The sequence below is a fragment of the Carcharodon carcharias genome, chromosome 6, assembly GCF_017639515.1.
Source record: "Carcharodon carcharias isolate sCarCar2 chromosome 6, sCarCar2.pri, whole genome shotgun sequence".
NCBI classification, from domain to species: Eukaryota; Metazoa; Chordata; class Chondrichthyes; order Lamniformes; family Lamnidae; genus Carcharodon; species Carcharodon carcharias.
The window spans coordinates 122727544-122752584 of record NC_054472.1 but is presented as its reverse complement, the minus strand read 5'-3'; the positions used below and the strand labels follow the sequence as shown (position 1 = coordinate 122752584).

Sequence of the window (25041 nt, the reverse complement as noted above, 5' to 3'; positions counted from 1 at the left end):
TGATAATTTCTATAGCAAACTTTTGGTAACGGTTTGTTTTGTATGATTAGCATGAGATCCAACTTTATTTTCAGAAATGGAGCAACATAAAGCAAGCTATATCAGCATGAAGAATTTAGTCTTGAAGTTATATCTTATTCCAGTTTAAGGGGTATGTTGCTACACAAGGTATCAATTGCAGATCTGCTGCCTCCTGTGAAAGGAATAAATTTGGGTGACGTCTACACACAAGTCACAAAGGGTTAGAAGCAGCAGCATATTCCTTTTAAGCATGTTGTATTTGGCTGGCAACAAGGTCTAACAGATGTGACTGAGTTCAGTCTTCCTCATGGAGTAATGAGTTAAACTTCAAATTTGGTTACCTTGATGATACTCTTTTGCTAAATCCAGAACAATAAACTCTTACAAATCTTCATTTTTTTTTTACTGCTGAATTCAGGTAAAAGTCAAACTATATGAAAACTGCGGCAAATGTCCATCGTAGGATATTGTTAGTGCTAAGAAAGAAAAAGCTGCAGGATATTGCCAAGTGTTTTAGAGCCAACAAAATGCTTTTGGTCACTGTTGTAATGTAGGAATCACAGTAATTTGTGCTCTGGCATCACAAAGTCCCACAAACAGCTGACAATGAAAAAGAAACAACTTGGTGCAAGGCCCTACACAATATTTGTACAATGGTGTGATACATCTTCAAGTGATATTGCCTGTTTTCTTCTAGTGGAATAACAGAAACTAATTTCCCAAATTGAAGTTAAAGAAGCATTAAATATAAAAGGCAAATAATTTACAGAGGTTTGACTCATATCTCAAACCAAACCTGTATTAACAACAGCACCAATTCCCATGACTGTTGCCCCATAGAACATCCATCTCGCTGAGCATAAATTTTAGAAAGTATGGGTAGAGATGCTCTATGGGCAGAGCTGAGCCTGCGCCTACAGCAGACACAAGTCCAATGTAAACGAGACTTGAAGGGCTGTACCCAACCTCCTGCTCTATTTTTCTGGAGAAACGTTGGCTGTACATTGCAAAGGCCACATAGTGAAACATTTTGCCCTGCACTCCTATGAACAGATGCTATTCCTATCCAGTGCTGGCGTAAACAGCAAAATTTATTTCAATCATACATACTAATTTTTTGTTATGTTTTTAGGATTGTTATATAGAATATTAATGCAATCAGCTGCGACATATATATTGAACTTTTTGAAAAGAACATTTTGCTAAGCAACGGACATTAGCCTACAGCAGTTGCTACGTTGCATTTACGAAGGACACAAGCTGCTTTATGGAGATACAGTGTGTCTCAGAGCTCACAGAGACAATGCTCTTGGGTGTCAATGCTCAGAGCTCTTGGGTGTAAAAAGACACTGGGTTTGAAATAACAGTCAGAGACAATGCCACAGGTTAATAGCCTTGCCCTCTCCCTGAAATCCCTCTCATCAAAGCTGAGCTGCTTGTGGCTTGAAAATCCACCAGAAGACATCATTGCTGCAAACCAAGAGTTCTTCAAGGAGGATTAAGTGTTAACACCTCCAAAAGAAAAGAGAATCAACTAGTCATGACCGGAGACCAACTGCTCCAGTTAGAAATCCAAGTACCATCAGCTACAGTAGAAAGTGAACCTTCAGCTGTAAGCAAGCATCTGGAAAATCCACGATTTTTTTTTTCTGACTTTACGGGCCATAACGTCCGACTAACGTTGGAAAGTGCTGGCCCTCAGAAATTAGAAGAAATAAATACCTGCTTATCTGGACTTGAAAATTACTTTTCCACTTCTGTTCGCTGGAGCTGCTTGGCGCCTGCATCAAAACACTCCTTGCAGACCCCAGCGAAGTGTAGCTCCAGCGTATTTAAGGAGGCCATGCCCCCATTTTTACAGCACTAGCTGCTGTAAAACAGGCAAGTTTAAAGGGCCAGGGAAAATGATAGACACTTACCTTCCTCTGGCCTAAGGGAAGTGCATAGGATTTGGGGATGTCCAGTAGTGGAGGGGGTGGGGGGTGGAAGGAGGGTATGGGGGTCAGAGGTGGTTTTGGGTGGGGGTGGTGGAGTCCGAGCTACAGGGGGTTCATGGGATCCGAGGTCCAGAGCGGGTGTGTGTCGGGGAGTCCTGTGGGGTCGGTCTGGGTCTTTACAATAGTTTCTCTGAAATTAGAAGAGGTTTTCATTCTTCTAACCTTTTCTGGATAACTATTGGTATAACCCCAGTGCAACCATCTGATATAAATCACATTTTCATCTGGTTCCCAGCACAGTGCAATTTTCCAAAGGAAATGTCCACTTCTGGGCAATTACCATGCAAAGACTTACCTGGGAACTTCCCAGAAGGTTTCCCAGGGCATCTTTGGGGCACCCCCAAATCCAACGCTGGGGAATGCGTAAGTTACACGTTTCTTGGCCAAGTTTTAAGATCTGATGCTTTGCAGGGGGTTACTTTGGAGGATTAGGTATGTGTTGTTTTTGCATTAGTGGCTAGTTGGACATACTTGTACATTTTAAATCTTTTGTTAACCATTTCTGCAAAGTTACCGAGTGAGTTTAGCAATAAAACTACCCCTTTACTTGTTAACTTAAAGAGCCTGGCTGGCCTCTTTCTTACATCAAGCTACATACATTTAAGTATATATTTATGTTGTCAATACCATCTTTTTAAATTCAAACCAACCCAGGAGTGAGACAAAGAGAGGAGTCAGTTCAACCCTCCTAACCTGATCATAATAGTCATTTTAACATAAATTTTTGCAAATTAAAAATGGGGCAATGGTTATGCATTTTTAAACATAAATATGGTTATGAGCATTAATAATTTAAGTGTCAGCTGTGCCTCAGTTGGTAGCACTCACCTGAGTCAAAGGTGTGGGTTCAAATCCTATTCCAGGATTTCAACACAAAAATCAAGGCTGACACTCCAATGTCATACCAAGGAAGTACTACTGTACACTGCCAGGGTACTATCTTTTGGATGAGAGGTTAAAACAAGGCCCCGTCAACCTGCTCAGGTCGATGTAAAAGATCCAATGGCACAATTTTGAAGAAGATCGGAGCGTTTTCTCCGGTGTCTTGATCAATAGCTATCCCTCAATCAACATCAGAAAAACAGATTATCTGGTCATCATCACAATGCTGTTTGTTGGAGCTTGTTGTGCACAAATTGGCTGCCTTGTATCCTACATTGCAACAGTGACTACATTTTAAAAAGTACTTAACTGGCTGTCTTGTGGTCATGAAAGGCGCTATGTAAATGTAAGCCTTTCTCAGTGCACTTCAGCTGACAAGCTTAAGTACTGCATAATTATATAATCTAGAATTACTTTTATAAATTGAATAAACTTGAGTTGTAGGTAAGCTTATGCATACTTACAATGCCAGATAACTTTCAGCTCAACCAACAGCTTTTTTGATCCACCGTGACTTGTTCCTGGAAGCTTTTGCATAGCTTCGCCTTTTTTATTGAGAATTTCTATTCTCAAAGCACCTGGAACAGGGTCAATGCCTCAATATCAATAAAGAACTCATGATATATTACTTTGGTTTTTGAACATTACACTGATCTTTCTCAATCATCACAATCAAATATCAATCTTGAAATTGGACAAGTGATCTCATGTCTTGTGAAGAGACAAAGGAAGTGCTTTCAACTAAAGCTAAACTAAAAAAAATTCACATTTTACCTTGTAAAGTCTAAAGTATACAAAAAATCTACAACACAGAAATCTCCCAAATCACTGGAGAGATAACCGGATTCAGAGTCACCGGTGTGTATATTGAACAGCAGACTTGAGAACTGTGTGCAGAAATGTAAGCAGCTACCATTGTGCAGTGAGGATTTCCTTCTATCAATGTGGCTATAGGTAAGTTAAATGACCAAGCTAGGATCATAGGAAGAGTAGGACATTTGGCCCCTTGAGCCTCCTCCACCATTCAAGTGGATCATGGCTGAGCTTCTGTCTCAGCATCATCTTCCTGCACTATCCCTGTATTCCTTGATATCACTGTTTTCTAGAAATATATCTTGTGACATAGGAAGAACGAATTAGCCAATACGAAATCTGGGCATTGATATTCTCATATATTTTGACAATTGCAGTAAACTGCCAGAAAACGGAAAGCTACAAAAAAATGTTTCTCGCTCTGTACTGACCACAAACTGTATTAGAGGCAGTAGACACATTTTCCAGCTCAGCTGTTATAAAAAAAATTAATCTGTGCTGTAGACTAAAGGTGGCAGCATTACTGCGAAATTACTGAATGCAGTGTTGATGAGAAATACTTGAGCAGTTGCAGACAAATAAATAGAATAGATTTTTTTCTCACCAATGGGCATTCCTGCTGGTCTGCTTTCATTTACAATAAGTTCATCTCCTTCTGGCCAGGTTACAGATAGCTGATCAGGGAGTCTGTTTCAAACAAACAGCAAGTGTATATTTTGACATATAAAAGCAAATTTTTTAAATAAAAAAAATGGATGCAAATTTATCATATGAGAGTTTCTAGTACCTTGCCATTTCATCTTCTATGTATTTCTTGATCATAGCAAGAGGTACAGTTCGGTCCAACTTCGAGATTGGAATGGTCTTCACCTCATCATACAAAGCTTGGGGTTCCTTTGGGGCCACGGGAGGGGTAAAGGAATAAAAAATCTTACTGATCTACAGTCATTTATCTTTCATCACCTCAGGGATAATTTTAACCAAATCAGCTAGCGGGAAATTGATTGGAGTGGGATAGCCACCAGTTTAACAACCTACCTCATTTGATGTCAAGGCAGAATAAAATCAGGCAGGTATAAAATGGCAGCCAACACAAAACAGTTTACTGCAGTTTGGGTTAAAATTACCTCTATGTTTAGATCCTGCAGTAGCAGGCCCAAGTGGAACTCTGCGTCAACATCCTTTATGTTGGCAAAAACTCTGAATTAATCATGTGTTTATGATTACTATACTTCATGAGTGCTTTAACCCGTGCACAGATTTAAATCTTGTTTCACCCCATAATTATAGCAGATCCACATATTGCTTCTCTCCTAGGATTCGAAGAAAGAACAGCACTGGTCTACACACAGTCAATGAAATTAGTAGAACAGATACAGTGATAATGGCCTGCATGTCTCATCTGCTCAGAGATGATAGGCAGATTGGAATACAACGAAACCTGTAAATTAGAGACACCCAAAGGGTTGACATCAACTGTATTTTTTGCAGATGTACTTATTTTCAAAATGGCCATTGTATATACTGACAGCTGCTTCAGGGGACATTCAAACACCACATTCTGTGAACTTTATAAAGACCTATATTTAGCAATTTCCTGTTTATAAGGCTTGAACTGTGGGCCTTTACTGTGGCCCCTTGGAAAAACATAAGTTTTCAAAAGGGTTCCATGTACCTTAGGATCTGAAGGATTTTCACAAGGTGAAAAGGCAATTTCTGTCTTATTTATTGTTGGATATATGAGCTGACAGCACAATATCTTGAGAATTCTATGTCAGTGTAATTTTTTTTATTCTTTCATGAGATGTGCGTGTCACTGACTAGGCAAGCATTTATTGTCAATTCCTAATTGTCCTTGAGGTGGTGCTGGGGGACTGCCTTCTTGAAATGTTCCAGTCCATGTGGTGTAGGTGCACCTACAATTTTGTTAGGGAGGGAGTTCCAAAATTTTGACCCAATAAGAGTGAACGAACAGCAATATAGTTCCAAGTCAGGATGATGTGGGCTTGGAAGGGAACTTACAAGTGGTGGTGCTCCCATTCATCTGCTGCCCTTGTCCTTCTAGGTGGTACAGGTCGCAGGTTTGGAAGGTGCTATCGAAGGAGCCTTGGTGAGTTGCAATGTTACTCCAGTTGTACGAATTTTGTATTTGTAAACTGTCACAGATAGGTGAGATGGGGTGAACTGGCTCCCCTCACTGTTCATAACAAAGGTTTTAAGTTTCTTTTGCACAAGGTTTTGCCTTTTCCAAATCAGAATGTATTTAACTACTTAAGCTATGAGAAATAAGTAGCCAATCAAACAAGGTCTTCTTGAGTCAAATAAGAGCAAATTTATTAACTATTATCCGAGAATAATAATAATAAACTCACAACGCCAAGCATTCGGCCCTCCTGCAGTCATTTGGGCACAGACATAGACACACACACAGACAGACAGGTGCACACACACAGACAGAGACAGGTGCACACACACAGACAGACAGGCGCGCACACGCACACACACACACACACACACACACACACACACACAGGCACACACACACAGGCACACACACACACACATTGTAAGGTTGAATATCCTTCAATATCCTTGGGGCGTAGATTTTAAACACTGCGGCTGATTTGGGTTAGTTGGTTTCTTGGGTGTGGTCAGATGTAGATGATGTTGTAATCATTACGAGATCTCGGTTTGCTGGTAGGTTTCTGTTAGAGTTGACTTCTCAAACCGTGTGACCAACATATTCCAAGAGGAGTAGGGAGAGAGCAAGCTTCAGCCAGTTTCCTCTGCGGAAAACATTCTTGACACCATCTATGTCACTTGCAATCTCTCTCTACTGGCTCGGTGGCCTTGCTTTGAAAATCTTCGCCTGTTGTATATTCCCAAGGGGTTTTGGGTGTGTCTGTCTGTGGCAGCTGTTGTTTCAATATTCAGTACTGTTTCTTCCTTAGACAGTTACAAGGTTTGATGGGTGTCTGGATTATAGGGAATGTCTCTCTCTTCATACTCCCTTGAGAGTGATTTGTTTCTCATCTCCACCTTGCATTTTTAAGCAGTTTGCTCTGTCTCAGTTGAAAATTGAAAAATCATATTTTCAAAACATAAGGGGGCATAGCTTCAATACAAAATAAAAGTTTGCTGCACTGGGAGCATATTTTATTTGGGATCACCAAGGCCATCTTTTGGACATTGGTGTAGGGGATCCCCAGGGATATTAATTGCACAGAAAAGTTTGTAGGCTATTGCTGTAGTGAAACAGTCTCATGCTGCTAACTCCATCAGTTTACAAGTGAAAACATGAAACTGTAAAGATCAAATCCTAATAATAAAGTTGAACAAAAAGGAACCCAATCAGTCAACACGATCTTCAAACTCAGACACAATAAATACCTGATGTCAGGCTGTCCCCTATGTCAAAAAGGGTTTGATGCATCGAAGGCAGCCTGTAGTTCTTGCCTTTTACAAGGTACTTTTACAAAGTAGCAGCTTGCTGCAGCTACTTATAGAGGTTCCATTGTAATTTATTGAATATTAAACTTAGTTACCAGGTATATGGAAACTTATGGATGTCAAATATTCAGCACTTCAGTCAATTCAAGAACACAGTTATGACTCCTCTTCAAACAACTCTGCCAAACCAAGATTGCTCAAACTTGTTAGGATTTCTTCTTCGTTTCAAGTTTTCACTTTACACTGATAATCATATCAGTTTACAGACTATTTCTGTATAGCAAAGGTCTACAAACTCTTCTCTTGATTGATTTTTGTTTATGCCTTCATGAAATTTGGGCGTCGCTGGCTAGGCTAGAATTTTTGCCCATCCTTGAGGTGGTGGTGGTGAGTGGCCTTTTAGAACTGCTACAGTCCATGTGGTGTACACCCACAATGCTGTTAGAGAGGGAGTTCCAGGATTTTGATCCGCAGCAGTGTAGGAACTGCAATATATTTCCAAGTCAGGATGGTGAATGGCTTGGAGGGGAACTTCCAGGTGGTGGTGTTCCCATTTGTCTGCTTCCCTTGTCCTTCTAATCCTCCTTGCCGTGGGTTTAGAAGATGCTGTTCAAGGAGCCTTGGTGAGTTCCTGCAGTACATCTTGTATATGGTATACACTACTGCCACTGTCCGCCAGAGCTGGACGGTGTGAATGTTTGTGGATGGGGTACCAATCAAGTGGGCTGCTTTGCCCTGGCTGGTGTCAAGCTTCTTGAGTGTTGTTGGAGCTAAACTCATCCAGGCAAGTGGAGAGTATTCCATCACACTCTTGACTTGTGCCTTATAGATGGTGGACAGACTTTGGGAAGTCTGGAGGTGAGTTACTCGCCACAGGATTCCTAGCCTTTGACCTGCTCTTGCCGCCACAATATTTATATGGCTAGCCCAGTTCAATTTCTGGTCAATGGTAACTCCCAGAATGTTGATAGTGGAGGATTTAGCAATGGTAACGGCATGGAATGTTATAGGGGCAATGGTTAGATTCTCTCTTGTTGGAAATGGTCATTGCCCGTCACTTACGTGGCATGAATGTTACTTGCCCCTTGTCACCCCAAGCTTGGATATTGTCCAGGTCTTGCTGCATTTAAACATGGACTGCCTCAGTATGAGGAGTCGCAAATGGTGCTCAACATTGCACAATTAGCAGCGAACATCCGCACTTCTGATCTTATGTTAGAAGCAAGATCATTGATGAAGCAGCTGAAGGTGGTTCAGCCTAGGACAGTATCCTGAGAAATTCCAGCAGTGATGTCCTGGAACTGAAATGATTGACCTCCAACAACCACAACCACCTTCCTTTGTGCTAAGTATGACTCCAACCAGCAGAGAGTTCCCTCTCGATACCCATTGATTCCAGTTTTGCTAGGGCTTCTAGATGCCACACTAAGTCAAATGCTGCCTTGACATCAGGGGCAGTCACTCTCAACTCACCTTGGGAGTTCAAAGCTTTTGTCCATGTTTGAACCAAGGCTGTAATGAGGTCAGGAGCCAAATGACCCTACCAGGTCCCAAAGTGAGCATCAGTGAGGTTATTGCTAAGCAAGTGCCACTTGAAAGCACCACTGATGACCCCTTCAATCACTTTGCTGATGATCGAGAGTAGACTTGGTGGCAATTGGCCGGGTTGGATTTGTCCTGCTTTTTGACTGAAGGACACACCTGGGCAAGTTTCCACATTGCTGGGTAGATGCCAATGTTGTAGTTGTACTGGAACAGTTTGGCTAGGGGCACGGCAACTTCTGGAGCACAAGCCTCCAGTACTATTGCCAGAATATTGTCAGGGCCTGTAATCATTGCATTATCCAGTGCCTTCAGTCATTTATTGATATCACGTGGAGTGAAGTAAATTGGCTGAAGATTGGCATCTGTGATGTTTGGGACGTCTGGAGGAGGCAGAAATGGATCATCCTCAGGGATCCCCTACACCAATGTTCAAAAGACAACCTCAGTTATCTAAAATGAAGTAATGCTTTCAGTGCAGAAAACATTTATTTGTGCATATAAAATCCTTGAATTAACATACTTCTCGGTCAATTACACTAATATAGAATTCTCAAGATATTGTGCTCTAGGCTCATATATCCAACAATTAATAAGGCAGGATTGTGATTTCTTTGTAGAAACATCTCAGATCATAAAGGTACATGGAAACCATTTGAAAACCTAATTTTCCCCAATGGGGCCACTGTCAAGCCCCCAGTTCGTGTCTTCTAAACAAGAAATTGCCAAGTACAGGGCTTTATAAAGTTGTTCAAGTTGCTCTATGACTTTAGGACCAGGTAGATATAGGATGCTAATGATGCTGGCTCATTTCCATTCTTGTGGGCGATAACCTCCACTAGCTTTAGGATCGCAGACTGCCTAAGTATCTGGAGTAGAATAGTGAATCAAATACTTCAAGAAACATTGATTTAGAGTAAAATAAAAGCAAAATATTGCAGAACTTAGTTCCAATTAAATAATTTTTGCTAATACGTGAATAATCAGTGTGACAGTGGGACTGCGTATTAGATTCTCAAAAATTCTGATGAAAGGACATCAACCTGAATTTTTAACTGTTTCTTCTTCGACAGAGGCTGACTGACCTATTGAGTGTTTCCAGTAGTTCCAGTGTTGATTTAAACTAGAGTATTTAAACAAATTGAGAGTTTTTTTTTTAAAACAGGACTACACTGCCATGTTTGGAGGAAGGATCAGTTTTCCTTTGGCACAGTTGTAGAACTACCATGTCATAATAGCAAATGCAGTGACTGTGCAGCAGTCTGGAGATTTCTAAAAAGACCAGGGTAAATTTTAACTGTACTTGTTTAAGTAATTGCTGATTACCACACAATTATGAGATAACCTTAAACTTCAAATATTTTCATGAAATATCCTATACCTAAAGAATCAAACAAGATGCAAAAAGGCTTAAGTAACAAAATAAGTGGATAAGATTAACTTAAAAATTTTCAGTAGGGCTTTATTTCCGGCATCACTCACCACAGCTATTTGAACCTCTCCTCCAGTGGAATACACATCTCCTTCATGGTCACCATAAAGAAGAAAACGAACTATGCTTCCATAAATTATTGGTAATGTTTTGAGAGTTTTAACCTGGAAAGAAAGACATCTTTTAAAGTTTATGTCTTAACATTAATTCTACACAGGAGAACAGGCATTTGAAACTTTTTTTGCACGTACTTGCACACAATAGCCTGAATTTGACATAACGGTAAAGCAACAGTGCTCACTGCTGACCTCAAAGAAAGATCTAGCAATTTTTGTCCCTTGGATTTCCTCTTTCATGGCGTCAGTTTGAGTCTGGTGTCAAATCAAAGAGATTTCCAAAGACCTAGCAACAATGATGTCATCAAGCAGGATCAGTAGCCAATCACATTAAAGTAGTCTCAGATAGCAAACCAAGTAAAATGCACTGACTATCCTTCATTTTTACTGAAGAGCAAAAAAATTATTGGCACATATACATGGGATTAAGTATGGGATTAAGGTAGAAGAAATATCAAACAAACTTTAAAAAAAAATCAACAATGTGGATTTATTTTTAATCAAAATATATAAATTTGATCTTCCACGAGTATAAAATTAGTTCTTCAGGGCCAGAGAGATTGTTCAACAGTAATGATGAACTTAGTACACCATTAAAATCCAGTCACATCTGATTCAATAAGGTGTAACTTCAACTGTTTTACAGCAGGACTAATAGCATAAAACTGCAAGTTCTTAACAGTTAAGTGAATTCTAACTGATTGTAAATCAGTGGACAAGCACAGGATCACTAACAGCAACTTCTGGATTTCTGCATTATCCTGCATATGTGTGGACTACAGAAGTGGTGACAATTTCGCCATCATTACTGTTGCAAAATTTCGTGAAATGCAACTACACTAATTAGCAACATAACTAAAATTTGAGTTAAGCAAATGTTCTGATGCCAATATAAACCATTTTTCAACTATAATAGTAAAACCATGAAATACTTTCCCATGAAAAAAGACATAACTACAGAATCATAAATACATTTATACATAGCTAAACTACTGCAATAAGCTGTATGCTAACATGTGTCAAGAAATGACCCATGATAGCACAATGTGAAATTTTGTAATTTTATATAATAATGCTGCTACCATTTCTTGAAGACCCCACACTGTTCCATGAATGAAATAAGCTCTTGAATTTAGGTTCTGTTGGTTAATCTTCATCCCTCCAACAGCATTTGATTCCCTTCACTGCTTCATGCAAGTGGTCACTTGAAATTGAGGTGTAATACTAATTGTCAATAGTACATTTCACCACAGCGGGTGAGAAAGAGGAATGGTGCAGCGCAGTCAAACCTAATCCTCTTCTTACTCAATACCACAATGCATATACTTTCAGCATGGATTGTTCAACATCCATCAGGAATGGAAAATTGGCCAGGATTTCCCATATGGTCCAGGTATGCCGAGGCCAATTACAGTTGCCCTAATATTGTCCTGGCTGTTGTTGGCTAATTCAAATTTCAAATATTCATGATCAATATTGTCCAGTTAATCACCATGTAAGGTTTTGATAACTTTTAGGGTTCTATGTTGGTTTGAAGTAACATTTATGGATTTCATCCTGACCACCTTTACAACAGTTCAGTTTGAATTTCTGCTAGTGGGGCAATTTGCAGATAAAACAGACCCGGAACAGAATAGCAGCTGTTTGCGAGGAATTTGTGTTGATGATTTAATTACTTTGAAGTTACCAGAAAAGTCTGGGTTCAAGCAGTTTTATTTTGTCTTAATTACACCATGTGCAATTAAGGGGATCTTTGTCAGCTTTCAAGGAATAAACAAAATGTTTGAACTCAGCAGCTTGAGCTTAGTATTGCACCTTATCTTTAAACAAAACCATTTACTATAAAGTTTAATTGATTAACCATATCTGTAGTGCAGAATACCTGTATTTTAAAAGAAAGGCATTCTTTTCCTGGTATTTTGTTAATCATTATTAACATTTGTTCGTAAAGGCTTTAGAATCCATGGGACTTGGGTAAAACCTTAATATGAATGTTTATGATGGGTTGTATCATTGATAAGAGGAAGTAGCTATTCTATATCAACAAGGATATCTCATTTGTTCAGAATGGAATGTACCTCTGGGGGCCCAGGGAATAAAGTATGGACATTTGACATCAGTCTACATGACTAGTTATAGAGGTGGGGTGCCACCAGATGACCCTTACCCTAAGCCAATGAAAGAGGTTCATTTGGACTACTTCCAAATAAGGAAGAGTGGCAGTCAGAATTAGAAATAAAAATTAGAAAATCAGAGTCTTCGTTGGCACAGTTTTACCATGGCTTCTGTGGTTTGATATAACATCACTTCAGAGATAGAAGATGATGACAGATGAGTGCTACAACACTCAAAGAATCCTAGGACCATGAGGTCCTAGGACCTTAAGTATATTTAACACCTTGTTTAATAAATTCTACTTTATTAATAAATACTAGTTTTCATACCCTGTTAGGTCAGGCACAACTGAGGACCCCAGCGTTATAAGTTAAGAATTCGGAACTTACATAGTTTAAGTAAAAGAGTTTTATACCTCTAAACCCCTAAAGCTTAAAACTAGGAAAAAACTGCTAACCCATCAAAGGAGCATTGAATAGTTTTTGGTTTTAAAGACAGTAAAGCTGATAGCACAAAGTTGAAATTTAGCAGATTCCAGATACTAATATATCTAATAAAAACAAATTCACTAAGTTAATAAAACTATGCATTTATAAGTTTATAATGAAACATAAATTACACGTAAGAAAAACAACATTAATTGTTGAAAGGCAAAGAATGTTGCATGATTCTGAATAAGTAATTTCCTGGACATTTGAAATTAATGTTTAAAACTTTTGCTGGCCTCAAGCAGAAATTTATATCTTAATACTATTATTAATATGGTTTATCCTAAGTTTCTGTAATATCGTAAACATGAGCATCTTCAGTGCTCTCATTCTGCGAGCAAGCTTTCTTTCTCTTTTTAAAGTAGTCTTGCACTGATAGACAAAAGAACTCTACTGGTGCTGCCACTGGTCACTAATTTGCTTAGTAAGAATCAGTGTGTGATGAAAGGTCATTGACTTGAATCATTGTTTCACTCTCTACAGATACTGCCAGATCCGCAGAGTATTTCCAGCATTTTCCCCCTTTATTGCATTAGCAATTCTTCGCTAACAATGAGGTAGGGAAGTGGAAGTTGATTTGTGAAGTGAACATAGTATAAATGGTTTATCTTACAGAAGGGGTAGCTATTGATTCTAAAAAATTTAATCCTACCATGGTTGCTCTTATGCACACCCTCTACTAACTCTATTAGAACTAGCACTAACCTGTGGAATGAGCTGGCTGCCCTTTACTGTTCAAATTAATGAATGACAAAGAGGACCTAAAACAGGAGCCAAAAATACTTTGATTGGGGGAAAGAGATGAACTGGTACAAACAGGCTAGAACAGCAGCCAATTCAAGTTCCATCATAATGCTTATAAGTCTGCTAAATTGATTCGTAGATTGTAGCTAGATTTTGAAGAATGTCGGCTATTCTCTTACTTATGAAACCATTTAGAAATGCCAATATGGTAGAAATTAAAGTAAGGATCATGCCAAAATTTTTTATGCTCTAATTGCGTCGACTTTCCTTTTCCCCAATTCCTCCTCCACCCCAATTTTGCTTTAAATTTGCATTTGTCCCAATATATAACCATATTATATTTTATTTTATCCTGCCAATTTTCCCACCTCTCCTATCCCAGAGCTGTTGACTCTTTGCTGGGATTATAGTTCAATAGCTACTGGTTTCCATTCCTCAAGTACCACTTTTCAAGTGCAACGTACCAAAGAGTCAGCAGGATGTTTGGCCGTGAATTTCCTTTCAGCCCATATCCTTTCCTCGCATAACATTCGCTCCCAAACAGGGACTATTGCGTAATAATCAGAACTAAGAACTCTGACTGAATTTTTTCACCACCAAAGATTGCCAAGCATAAATGCAATTGCTACAACTAAAACCAGGTAATTCAGTGGAACCAGGGATAGTATGACAAATCTACACAGTTCAACTACTTGCTATGTAAAGCTGCTAAATCAGGGAACCACTTAATCTATATTTTATATATTTTTTTTAAAGTTCAAAATTAACTTGCTATTTTGCTCTGCAACATCCAACAAGGTGCACCAATGAATGGCTAAAAACTAGCTTCAAGAGAAAAAATTTCAATCAAATGAAGTCTGGAACTGGTCAGCTACCTAGTTTCCCTGATAAAAATATCTTGTGTCAAATACTTAAACGCTAGCACGAGAACAGCCTAACTGCCAGATGTTAAGAATTTTTAGTGTCGAGGTTATTAAATACCCACTGAACTTCTTCTCCCTTATTGGAGGCACTTGGGTATCCAGTCGTGGCTGCCTCCCAGGCAGCAATTCAGAATCAAAAGGAAGAAGCCATTAACTGGCCAATTTCCACCTATGGTATTAGCTCCAATATTAATTTTCAATGTGCAGAAACTTACCAAGCTTCCTGCTCTGAATGTTTTGCCATCCCACTCAATAGCTGCATATACAGCCCAAGGACTCTGCATTCTTTTCGATGGTAGATCACTTCTTGTGATTGTGCCTTTATAATTACTGAACTTTATTTGCTTGTCATATTTCTCATGGCATTCTTTAAGCCACATAGCAAATTCTCTGTCTATCTTCATTCTTTGCTCCTGAAAGAGGATTTTAAGTTACAACCACTACTCAAATAAGATTTAAAACATACAAATAACTTCTAAATTAGAAATTACTAACAGTATTAGGTAAGAAATTAGAGCCTTGGAAAAAGTACAAAAATTCACCAGAATAACAGCAAGCTTGGGAGGTTATGGGGAGGAAAAGCTTCAAAGCTTTTGGAGGGACAAATACTGAACTTTGATTCTATTGATTGGTGAGTTAAAAATGAGAGAGACTGACTCAGGATTATCCCTTGAAGAACAAAGGGGAAATTAGAAGAAATATTTCTACCGTGTTATTATTCCTAGGCAGAAGTAGAGATCTCCCATCATGGAACACAAGGCAAAATTTAGGATGTAAGATACATCATTTCTAAAATACCACTAAATTACAGTGGAATTTGGTGCTGGCAAAAGATGCCCACATTTTATCTGAAATATCACTTTAATTTGAGTGATTGGAAAATGTTTTAACTAACTATGCTAGTGATGAAGATTTTTGTAAGCTAGGATACCTGGCCCTCAAGTATTACCTTAGTGAGGGACCTACCTGATGTGTCACTAAGATGTTAAGTCAAGGCAAGAATGCTATAGTGTTTACCCTCTTGGGACCTACATGGCCAACATCTCAGGGCTGTTCAGTTCCAGAAGTACTTTTCAGCAAACTGTGTAACCACTTTAGGTGCATGGGAAGCTGGCCTTGTATTTTGATAGCTATATGCATAGATATGCGAGAAAACTATCTGTATAAACGACATGTGGTTATTAGAAGAGAGGACATCGCAAACAGATTCCCCACACAGCATGTAGTGCAAGGACTGTGTCTACTATCAGTGGGAAGGTAGACCAGGTGGTGGCCAAAATCCTCAGAAATTGACCAGAGTCCTCTCTAAACAAATTCCTGTGGCCGACTGGCCAGTGTTCAAACATTAAAATCACTAGCAGCACTATCATTTTTTTAAATTTAAGATTGATAAGGTGGCAGTATTGGATAGGCTGTCTGTACTTAAGAGTTGATAAGGCTCCAAGACCAGATGGGATGGATCCAAGGATACTGAGAGAAGTGAGGCTGGAAATTGCAGAGACACTTGCCCTAATTTTCCAGTCTTGTTTAGTCTCAAGGGTGGTGCCAGAGGCCTGGAGAATTTCAAATGTTACCAGTCAGTTTAGCCTTGGTGGAAGCAAAGCTTCTAGAAATGGTAAAATCAGGACAAAATTAATCGTCATCATGGACAAAGTTAATTAAGGAAAGCCAGCACGGATTTGTTAAGGGCAAATCGTGTTTAGCTAATTGCTTGAGTTTTTGATAAAGGGAATGCTGTTGATGTGGTACATATGGACTTCCAGAAGGCATTTGATAAATTGCCACACAACAGACATGGGAAAATTATAGTTCATGGAATAAGAGGGACAGTAGCAACATGGATATGAAATTCGCTGAGTGACACTCGTGGTTAACAGGCATTTCTTCGGAATGGAGAAAAGGTTGTATCGGAATTCCCTGGGGGTCAATATTGGGGACCCTTGCTTTTCCTGATATATATTAATGACATAGACCTTGATGTACAGGACACAATTTCAAAATTTGGTGATGATACGAAACTTGGAAGCATTGTGAGCTGTAAGGAGGATATGTAGCTATTCAATAGGACAGACAGGTCAGTGGAATGGGTGGACAAATGGCAAAATGATATTTAATGCAGAGAAGTGTGAAGTCATTCATTTTGCCAGGAAGAACGCAGAGAGACAATATAAAATAAACGGTACCAGTCTAAATGGGTGCATGAGTGGAGAGACCTGGATGTATATGTGCATAAATCATTAAAGGTGACAGGGAAGGTTGAGAGCGTGGTTAATAAAGCATATAGGCGTCATTAACAGAGGCATGAAGTATGAAAGCAAGGAAGTTATGTTAAACTTGTAGAGAACACTGGTTTGGCCTCAACTAGAGTAACGTGTCCGGTTCTGGGAATTAACCTTCAGGAAAAATGTGAAGGCTTTAAGAGGGTGCAGAGAAGATTCACAAGAATGGTTCCAGGGATGAAGAACTTCAGATACATAGATAGGTCAGAAAAGTTGACTGTTTTCCTTTGAGAAGAGAAAGTTAAGAAGAGATTTGATAGAGGTATTTAAAATCATGAGGGATCTGGACAGAGTAGGTAGGGAAACAAATCTGTTCCCATTATTGGAAGGGTCGAGAACAAGCAGGCACAGATTTAAGGCAACTGGTAAAAGAAGCAAGGGCAACATGAGGAAAAACATTTTCACATAGTGAGTGGTTAGGATCTGGAATGCACTGCCTGAGAAAATGGTGGAAGCAGGTTCAATCGAGGTATTCAAGAGGGAATTGGACTGTCATCTGAAAAGGAAGAAAGTGCAGGACCATGGGAAGAAAGTGGGGGGATGGCTTAGGTAAACTGCTCCATGGAGAGCCAGTGCAATACGATGGCCTGAATGGCCTCATTTTATGCTGTAACAAATGTGATTGTAGGAACACCACCACTTCAATATGCCCTTCCAAGTCACACATCATCTGGATTTGGACACATATTGGAATTCATTGAACACCATTGAATCAATATGTTCAAATTCCTTACTAACACTATTGGGTAAGCACTTCACCACAAGGACTGCACCAGTTTAATGTAGCTCACCACCAGGGGACAGTCAGTGATTGGCAATAAACATGGTCGCCTGGCAGTACAGAACTTGAATATTGCTGGAAAGAGAGTCAAGTTGCCAAAGCATTTTGCCTTGTTCTCATAGGACAAATTTCAAGAATTACAAATTTCAAACGATCACTACAATTTATACTACAGGGGAAAAAGGGCTGGTGATTAGTTAGCAAGTCAACTCTGGCGGACCAAGGCATTGCCATGGAGAAAACAACAGGAAACTATAGGCTCCCCAAGTTCCTGGGTAATTCAAAAAAGGCACGAGGCTTGAACGTAGTCCTTTTGCTTGCAGAGAACAAGTCCCTGTGTATGAATGTATGTCACTTGAGCAATTGTAAATGAGCCACGATATGAATTTGACTGATTTACTTAACTCGATTGTTAGCGTAGCTATTAGCGTACGCAGGATTGTTCAGCAAGTACTGCCCAATCACAAAATTACATCTTACATTAGACACTTTTAACATTACATTTTTGAATTTTGCAAGCATGGGCTGATTGAGTGCAGCCTCTATCTACTCTGCTTATTATGAGCGACCAAAGGAACTTGCTGCTTAATTCGATCAGCCAACTGCTGGGACATACAGCCTAAATGCCTGACATCGCACTGAAATTCATATACAATGCTGCTCAATTGTGTGGTAGGCAGAATGTCTGGTTGTTAGTAATTAGCAGGATACAGACCATACTCAGCCTGCCACACTTGCAAAGGTCAATTGAATAACTACAATGGTGCTTCCACTTCACCTTAATGCAATTGTTAAGTCAGTAGGCAACCCCTATTTTTGCATAAAAATTAAACAACATACAATTTTGTTTTCCTGACTAATTAGGTTTCCTTACCTGTCCATTCACAACACGTGTGAAAAGTGTGTTCTTATCCTTCAGCTTCAATTCTAAATCCATGAATGTCAACTTGTTGGTGCTGACCTGAAATTTATCATTGGTGAAAAGCACTCCCGAGATCCTGTTGTAACATTCCAGGGCCACCAGTCCTCTTTTTTTGGGTGGTGCACAAAACTCAAAACTAGAAAAGCAAGGGTTATTGTCCAGTATTTCTGTAAATGTAACATGCAGGTTACAGAATATACTTCATAACTTTATACAATGCCACTATTTTATAAGAAGGCTATAATTAAGTTCTTTTGATGCTGTAGCTTATTATTTAAACCCTTATTTATGATTTGAAATTTCAATTACCAAGGGGGAAAATGTATGCAGAAAACAAGTGTATAGATTTTGCAATAAAAGACAAAGATCCTGCTGTATCCGGCAACTTAAAATTATGATGAAATGAGTGTGCAAAAATATTAAGAAGTGTGAGTCACAAATCAAGATGGAATTGGCTGTGATGGCTTTACATCAAATAGTCTGTTAACACTCACTGCCAAGACTCTCTTGGAAATAACTGGCAAATTATCAGAAGTCCTACTGTCTGAGGAATCACAGCTCAGCAAAATAATTAAGGAGTGAGGAGAAAGGAGGACTGACGAAAAAAAGAACTTGCAAAACAAAAAAAAAGTTGTAAAACAGTACACTTAATCTTACTCTTCCACCGTGGTATAGGGAATCAATCTTCCATTCCAAAAGCATTCGAATATTGGCCTTTTTCCTCTAGCCCCTTTATCAACAGAATAGCAGTCTTCTTCATCATCCTCAATCGTATCTAAAAATAGATATAACAATTATATGCAAAAAGTTTTAAAAACCAGATACAGCATTCCTCTATTTCCCCTTCTTGCCATTCTCCAGCTACTACTTGTACTCCAAGGTACATATTGCATATATTATTTACTAGTTGAACAAATCTAACAAATATTTGCAAATACACACACAATTCACATAGGAATCCAAGGGTTTATAATTATCTTCAATACAAACAACAGGCAAGCATATGTTCAACTTCATGAAATAAAGTAAACAAGTCTCCAACATCACTAGTGATAATGCCACCCATAGTATAATGTAAAATGGCCAGATGCATTAGATCTTAACATCTGTGACAATCTATTAGAAAACTGAACAGTAGGCATAAAATGTAGTACCCAATGGTCCAAATTCTTAGGGTTAATACACAACCCCTTTCCTTGAAATCTTCAATGTAAAATATTTCAAAACCATATTTAATATTGGTCATACTTTCCAGATAGACACAGGTTCATGGGGAGGGGGTAATATGTTGGCATGGATTGAATTGGTTATTGGTCAGAAAATGGTAGGAATAAATGGGTCATTTTCAGGTTGGTAGACTGCAACAAGTGGGGGATTGCAAGGGTCAATGCTCAGGCCATAGCTATTTATAATCTATATCTATGGTTTAGATGAAAGGACTGAGCTTAAATGAATCCAAGGGAAAAATTTTCCCCCTGCGTGGTGGTGGTGGTGGTGGTGGTGGGGTTGTGCGGGCGTGGGCGCGAACCCACATCGGTGCCCCCGATCAGGGCCGCGCCATTTTACATGGGCAGGCCAATTAAGGCCCGTTCATAATGACGATCGCCTGGAAGCGCTATGCGCTCCCTGGGGGAGGTGGGGGTGGATTCCAAGTCATTTTCTGCGCTCTCTCACGCATGCGCGTGGAAGAGCGCAGAAATCTCCTAGGCACAAAGGTGCCTCAGGGAGATTAGTTTGACATGTAAATTTAAATAAAGAGAAAAAACCTTTTAAAACATGTCCCCTCATGTGCCACAGTCACATGAGCTGGGCCATGTCAAAGAATTAATGTAAAAATTATTAGATTTTAAAACACTTCATGAAACCTCATCCCACCCATGGATGAGGTTTCATGAAAAATGCGAAGGCCGCCCGGGCTCTTCGCCTGCCCGCCAACCCTAAGGTTGGACGAGCAGCTCATTTAATTGAGTTAATTAGTTTTAAAATGGCCTTAATGGACCTTTGACAGTGCGGTGGGCGCACTGAAGATCTAAATGACGTGCGGTGACTTTGGGACGCCCGCCCAATGTCACTGTGCATCATTTTACGCGTCAGCAAGCGGGCCCTGCCCCTGCTTGCCGACCGAAGAATTCAGCTCCAAGTTTGCTGATGCAAAAGTACGAGAGGAGGATGTAAAGAGTCTGCAAAGAGATGCAGACAGATTAAATGAATGGGCAAGAACATAGCTGATGGAATATAATCTGGAGAAGTGAGAAGTTATCTACTTCAGACGGAAAAATGGAAAAGCAGAATATTTATTAAAATGGTGCAAGTCTAGGAAAAGTTGGTATTCAGAGGGACCTAGAGATCCCTGGCCCTGGACACAAATTACAGAAAGTTAACATTAAGGTACAGCAAGCTATTAGGAAGGCAAACGATACTAGCCTTTCTTAAAAAGAGACTGGAGGATAAGAGTAAAGTCATCTTAATACAATTATACTGGAGTACAGTTTTGGTCTCCTTATCCAAGGAACGCTTGCCTTAGAAGGAGAGCAACAAAAAGTTCACTAGTCTGATTCCTGGGATAAGGAGATTGGTTTATAAGAGGAGATTGAGTAGATACCCTAGACTTCAGAAGAATGAGAGATCTAATTGACACATTTAAGGTTCTTAAGGGGCTTGACAGAAAGGGTGCTCAGAAAGTGTTTTCCTTGGCTGGAGAATTTAGAAGAGGGAGTCAATCTGAGAAAAGGGAATCAACAATCTAGGACTGAGCTGAGAGAAATCTCTTCACTGAAAAGATCATGAATCTTTGGAATTCTCTACCCCAGGCATCTGTGGATACTTAGTCGTTGAGTATATTCAAGACAGAGGTCAATAGCTTTTTGGATACTAAGGGAGTGAAGGGATATGGAGATACTGAGGGGGGCTGAATGGCCTCCTGCCCCTATTCCTGGAGCTGTTCATTTTACTTGAGTCACCAATCCCGAGACAAGAGGCTGGTTTGACCCGTCTCTAAATTGATTTATTAGACCTTGGTTTTAACTGTCTATTGACTTTCTGCATGTGAGTGGGAGTCGAGGTGGATCAGCATTGATCTTACTTAATGACGGAAGAGGCTCAAAGGGCCAAATACCCTACTCCTGCTCCTATTTCTTACGTTATGAAACTTAAATGTCTATTTATGAAATAAGTTACAACATAAGCACAGCATGGTTTACTTTCCGTGTTTAAAATGGTGAATCAGTAAAATTAAGTTCTGTAATGGTAAAACCATTGGAGAATTGCTGACTGCGATTTGGTAGTTCAACAAGCTATTTCAATCTCAATAGCATAAAAACAAATCAGAGCCGTACACCTATACCATACATGTTAAGATCAGAAGTTAGATGGGTTGGGGAAGGGGTAGAAAAAGAGACATGTAAAGGAAATTGTGATCAACAATAAAGCAGCATTGCAGGAACTTTGTTCCTTTCCCCTTGAAAACTGTGAATACAAGAACTCTGTTTAAACATAGCTAATAAATTAAGTAAGCCTCCTCACTCCCACCATTTGAATCAGTTCAAGAAGCCTGCTTACTGAATGGACAGCTAACATCTTCAGGATATGTTTCTTTGTCATATAGGAAAGGATGATAACGTATTACTCCTTCTACAACACCTTCTCCTTCTACATGTGCTTTAAATTCAAAACAGTCCGCAGCAGTGTTGATGAAGAGAGTCTGCATGTCATCTTTTATTTCCCTTAGATTCACAATCTTAGGTACTTTTCCCTTCTCAAACATTGAGATCTAACATAAAAAAAGGACATGAAAAAACATATTAGAATGGAAAACGCACCAACAATTAAGGAAGTCACATCATCAGATCTGTTTACAAGAGAAAATTTTTCACTATGAATGCTCTATTCTTTACTGTAATCTTCCTTATTTTAAAATTATATTCAAATAAGAATTAATGATAAATTAGGAGAACAAGCTTGGAAATGATTAAACCCTTGTTATATGGCTGTAACAGACTTTATGACTCTCTTTTAATTCCACTCCTAATATCATGATTGGAGTGCAAGATTACTTTCAACTCAAACCAAAATCGCAAAGTACATGGGATTAAGGTAAATTGTTAACAGGTTAAATTCACTTAATACCCCTGATCATTTGATAACAAGTGACTGGTCCTTCCCAGTTGTTTAATAGAGGTAGGACCAAAATAAATAGACCAATCTAACCAAAATTTTGTTAAAATTGTTTTTTTTGCAATTAGATTCCTGTAATTATTTAAATTAACTAACAGTAGCACTGAAATAGGTTATAAAAATTACAGCATGACAAAGTTTCATTCTCATGGACTGTTTTAAAATACAAACTGGTTATAAAGAAATGTAACAATCTCTGAAGGAGCAGGGTGAACAGCCAGAGGTTGTGGTCCATAATAGTACCAATGACACAGTAAGAGGGATAAAAGCAGATTTTAGGGAGTTAGGAAAGAGACTGGCAAGTAAGATCACAAAAGTAGTAATTTCCAGAATACTCCCGGTGCCATGTGCTCTTGAATACAGAAATAGGAGGGTAGAGCAGATGATTGTGTGGTTGGAAGGGACAGTACAGGAGGGAGGTCTTTAGATTCATGCAACAGTGAGATCAGTTCTGGGGGAGGTGGGACCTATACAGGCCCAATGGTCCTGGCTCTGCTTAGGTGCAGCCCAATGTTCTTTTAGAGCAATCTGTCAGCATTGTTCAAGAGGGTTCAAACTAAATTGGCAGAGGCCTTGGAACCAGGATGCAACATTAGGAAAGATAAACAAGGGTAGAAAGGATTGAGAGAAGTAAGAAGCACTTGACTAAGAAATACTAAGGTATTAGGTGGAGTCACACTATAAGGTAATGCACTAAGTTCCAAATTAGGTTTATAGGGAATGTATGTAAATAAAGTTAGTGAGCTACAGATGCAAATAACCACATTGGAATATGATGTTGTGACGATAACAGAAACCTGGTTCAATAAAGGGCAGGGCTGGATACTAATCATTCCTGGATACAAGGTGCTCAGAAAAGGGAGGAGGGGGGTTAGCCATAATGATGGAGAATATTACAGCAGTGGAGAAACAGGATGCCCTGGAGAGGTCAAGGACTGAATTTATTTGGTTAGAGTTAAGACGTAACAGAAATACCATAACACTATTGGGTGTATTTCACATGCCACCAAGTAACGGGAAAAGTATAGGGGGCTTATTTTCAGGAAGATTACAGAGGAGAGCAAAAACTGTAGGGGTACATCAATTATCCTAATATAGCACTAGGAGAGTAATAACTAAAGGGCAGAGAGGGATAAGAGTTTCTAAAATGTGTTCAACAGTGTTTTCTTGATCACTATGCTTCCAGTCCAACAAGGAAGGAAGCACTGCTGGTTCTGGAAAATGAAGTGGGACAAGATGATCAAATGCCAGTAAGGGAACATTTAGGATATCCCCAAAAAAGGCAATCTACGTATGAAGGCAGAAAGCATGGCTGAGGTACTTAAATGAGGACTATGCATTTGTCTTTACCAAGGAAGATGATGCTGCCAAAGTTATAGCGAAAGGGAGTTGGGATCATGGATGGGCAAAATTGATGAAGAGATAATTACAAAGGCTGGCTGTACTTAAAGTCGATAAATCACCTGGACTGCATCCAAGGACGCTGAGGGAACTAAGGATGGAAAGAGCACAGATATTGGCCATAATCTTCCAATTCTCCTTTGATAAAGAGGTGCTTGCTACAGGACAGGAGAATTGCAAATGTTACATCCTTACACCCTTTTATGAACAAAGTTAAGCCCAGCAACTACAAGCCAGTCATTTTAATCTTTGTGGTGGCAAAGCTTTTAGAGATGATAATCCAGGACAAAATGAAGTCACTTGAACAAATGTGCGTTAACTGAGGAAAGCCAGCATGGGTTTGTTAAGGGTGAATCATAATTAAATAGCTTGCTTGGGCTTTTTAATGATGTAACAGAGACAGTTAATGAGGGTAAAGTAATGTACCTAGACTTCCAAAAGATGCTTGATAAAGTGCCACATTATAGGCTTGGAATAAAAGGGAATGTGGCAGCATAGATACAAAGTTGGTCAAGTGACAGGAAACAAAATAATTGTGAATAATTGTTTTTCAGGCTGGAGGAAATTATGCAATGAACAGGTGTATGTATATTAATGACAGAGGACTGAACTAGCTGAGTTAATCTTGCAGAGAGCCAGGACATATAAAATGGGCTGAATGGCTTCCTTTTGTGCTTTAACCATTCTATGATTCCTTGAATTGATTTTAAAAATTGCTGAAAAAGAGACATGCTGTCAAAGCTTTTTGTCTTTCACTCATCAGGATAGATGGAAGAATACCAAATTTCAAAGGGAACAATTTATGCTGGAGTCTCTTTTTTCAGCAATACTCAAGTTCTGTACTATTTATTCTTTCACAGGATGTGGACATTGTTAGCTATGCTAGCATGTATTGATTTTAATTCGTGTCCTTCACATTCTAGGTTCATTAACCTTCCCAAGATATAGTCCTGCTCTCTCAT

General features: G+C 39.2%; 1 protein-coding gene across 1 annotated transcript in view; it reads right to left on the bottom strand.

Moving 5' to 3' along the window:
• The window catches only part of smchd1 (structural maintenance of chromosomes flexible hinge domain containing 1), a 215627-nt gene that overhangs the window by 156419 nt on the left and 34167 nt on the right, over window positions 1-25041 (bottom strand). The window contains exons 10-17 of the mRNA XM_041189810.1: window positions 22064-22274; window positions 19163-19280; window positions 18458-18641; window positions 14739-14936; window positions 10188-10301; window positions 4501-4607; window positions 4318-4400; window positions 3365-3478 (exon numbers count right to left, since the gene is read on the bottom strand). Of these exons, the coding sequence (XP_041045744.1) occupies window positions 3365-3478; window positions 4318-4400; window positions 4501-4607; window positions 10188-10301; window positions 14739-14936; window positions 18458-18641; window positions 19163-19280; window positions 22064-22274 (1129 nt within the window). The remainder of the gene's footprint in view (window positions 1-3364; window positions 3479-4317; window positions 4401-4500; window positions 4608-10187; window positions 10302-14738; window positions 14937-18457; window positions 18642-19162; window positions 19281-22063; window positions 22275-25041) is intronic.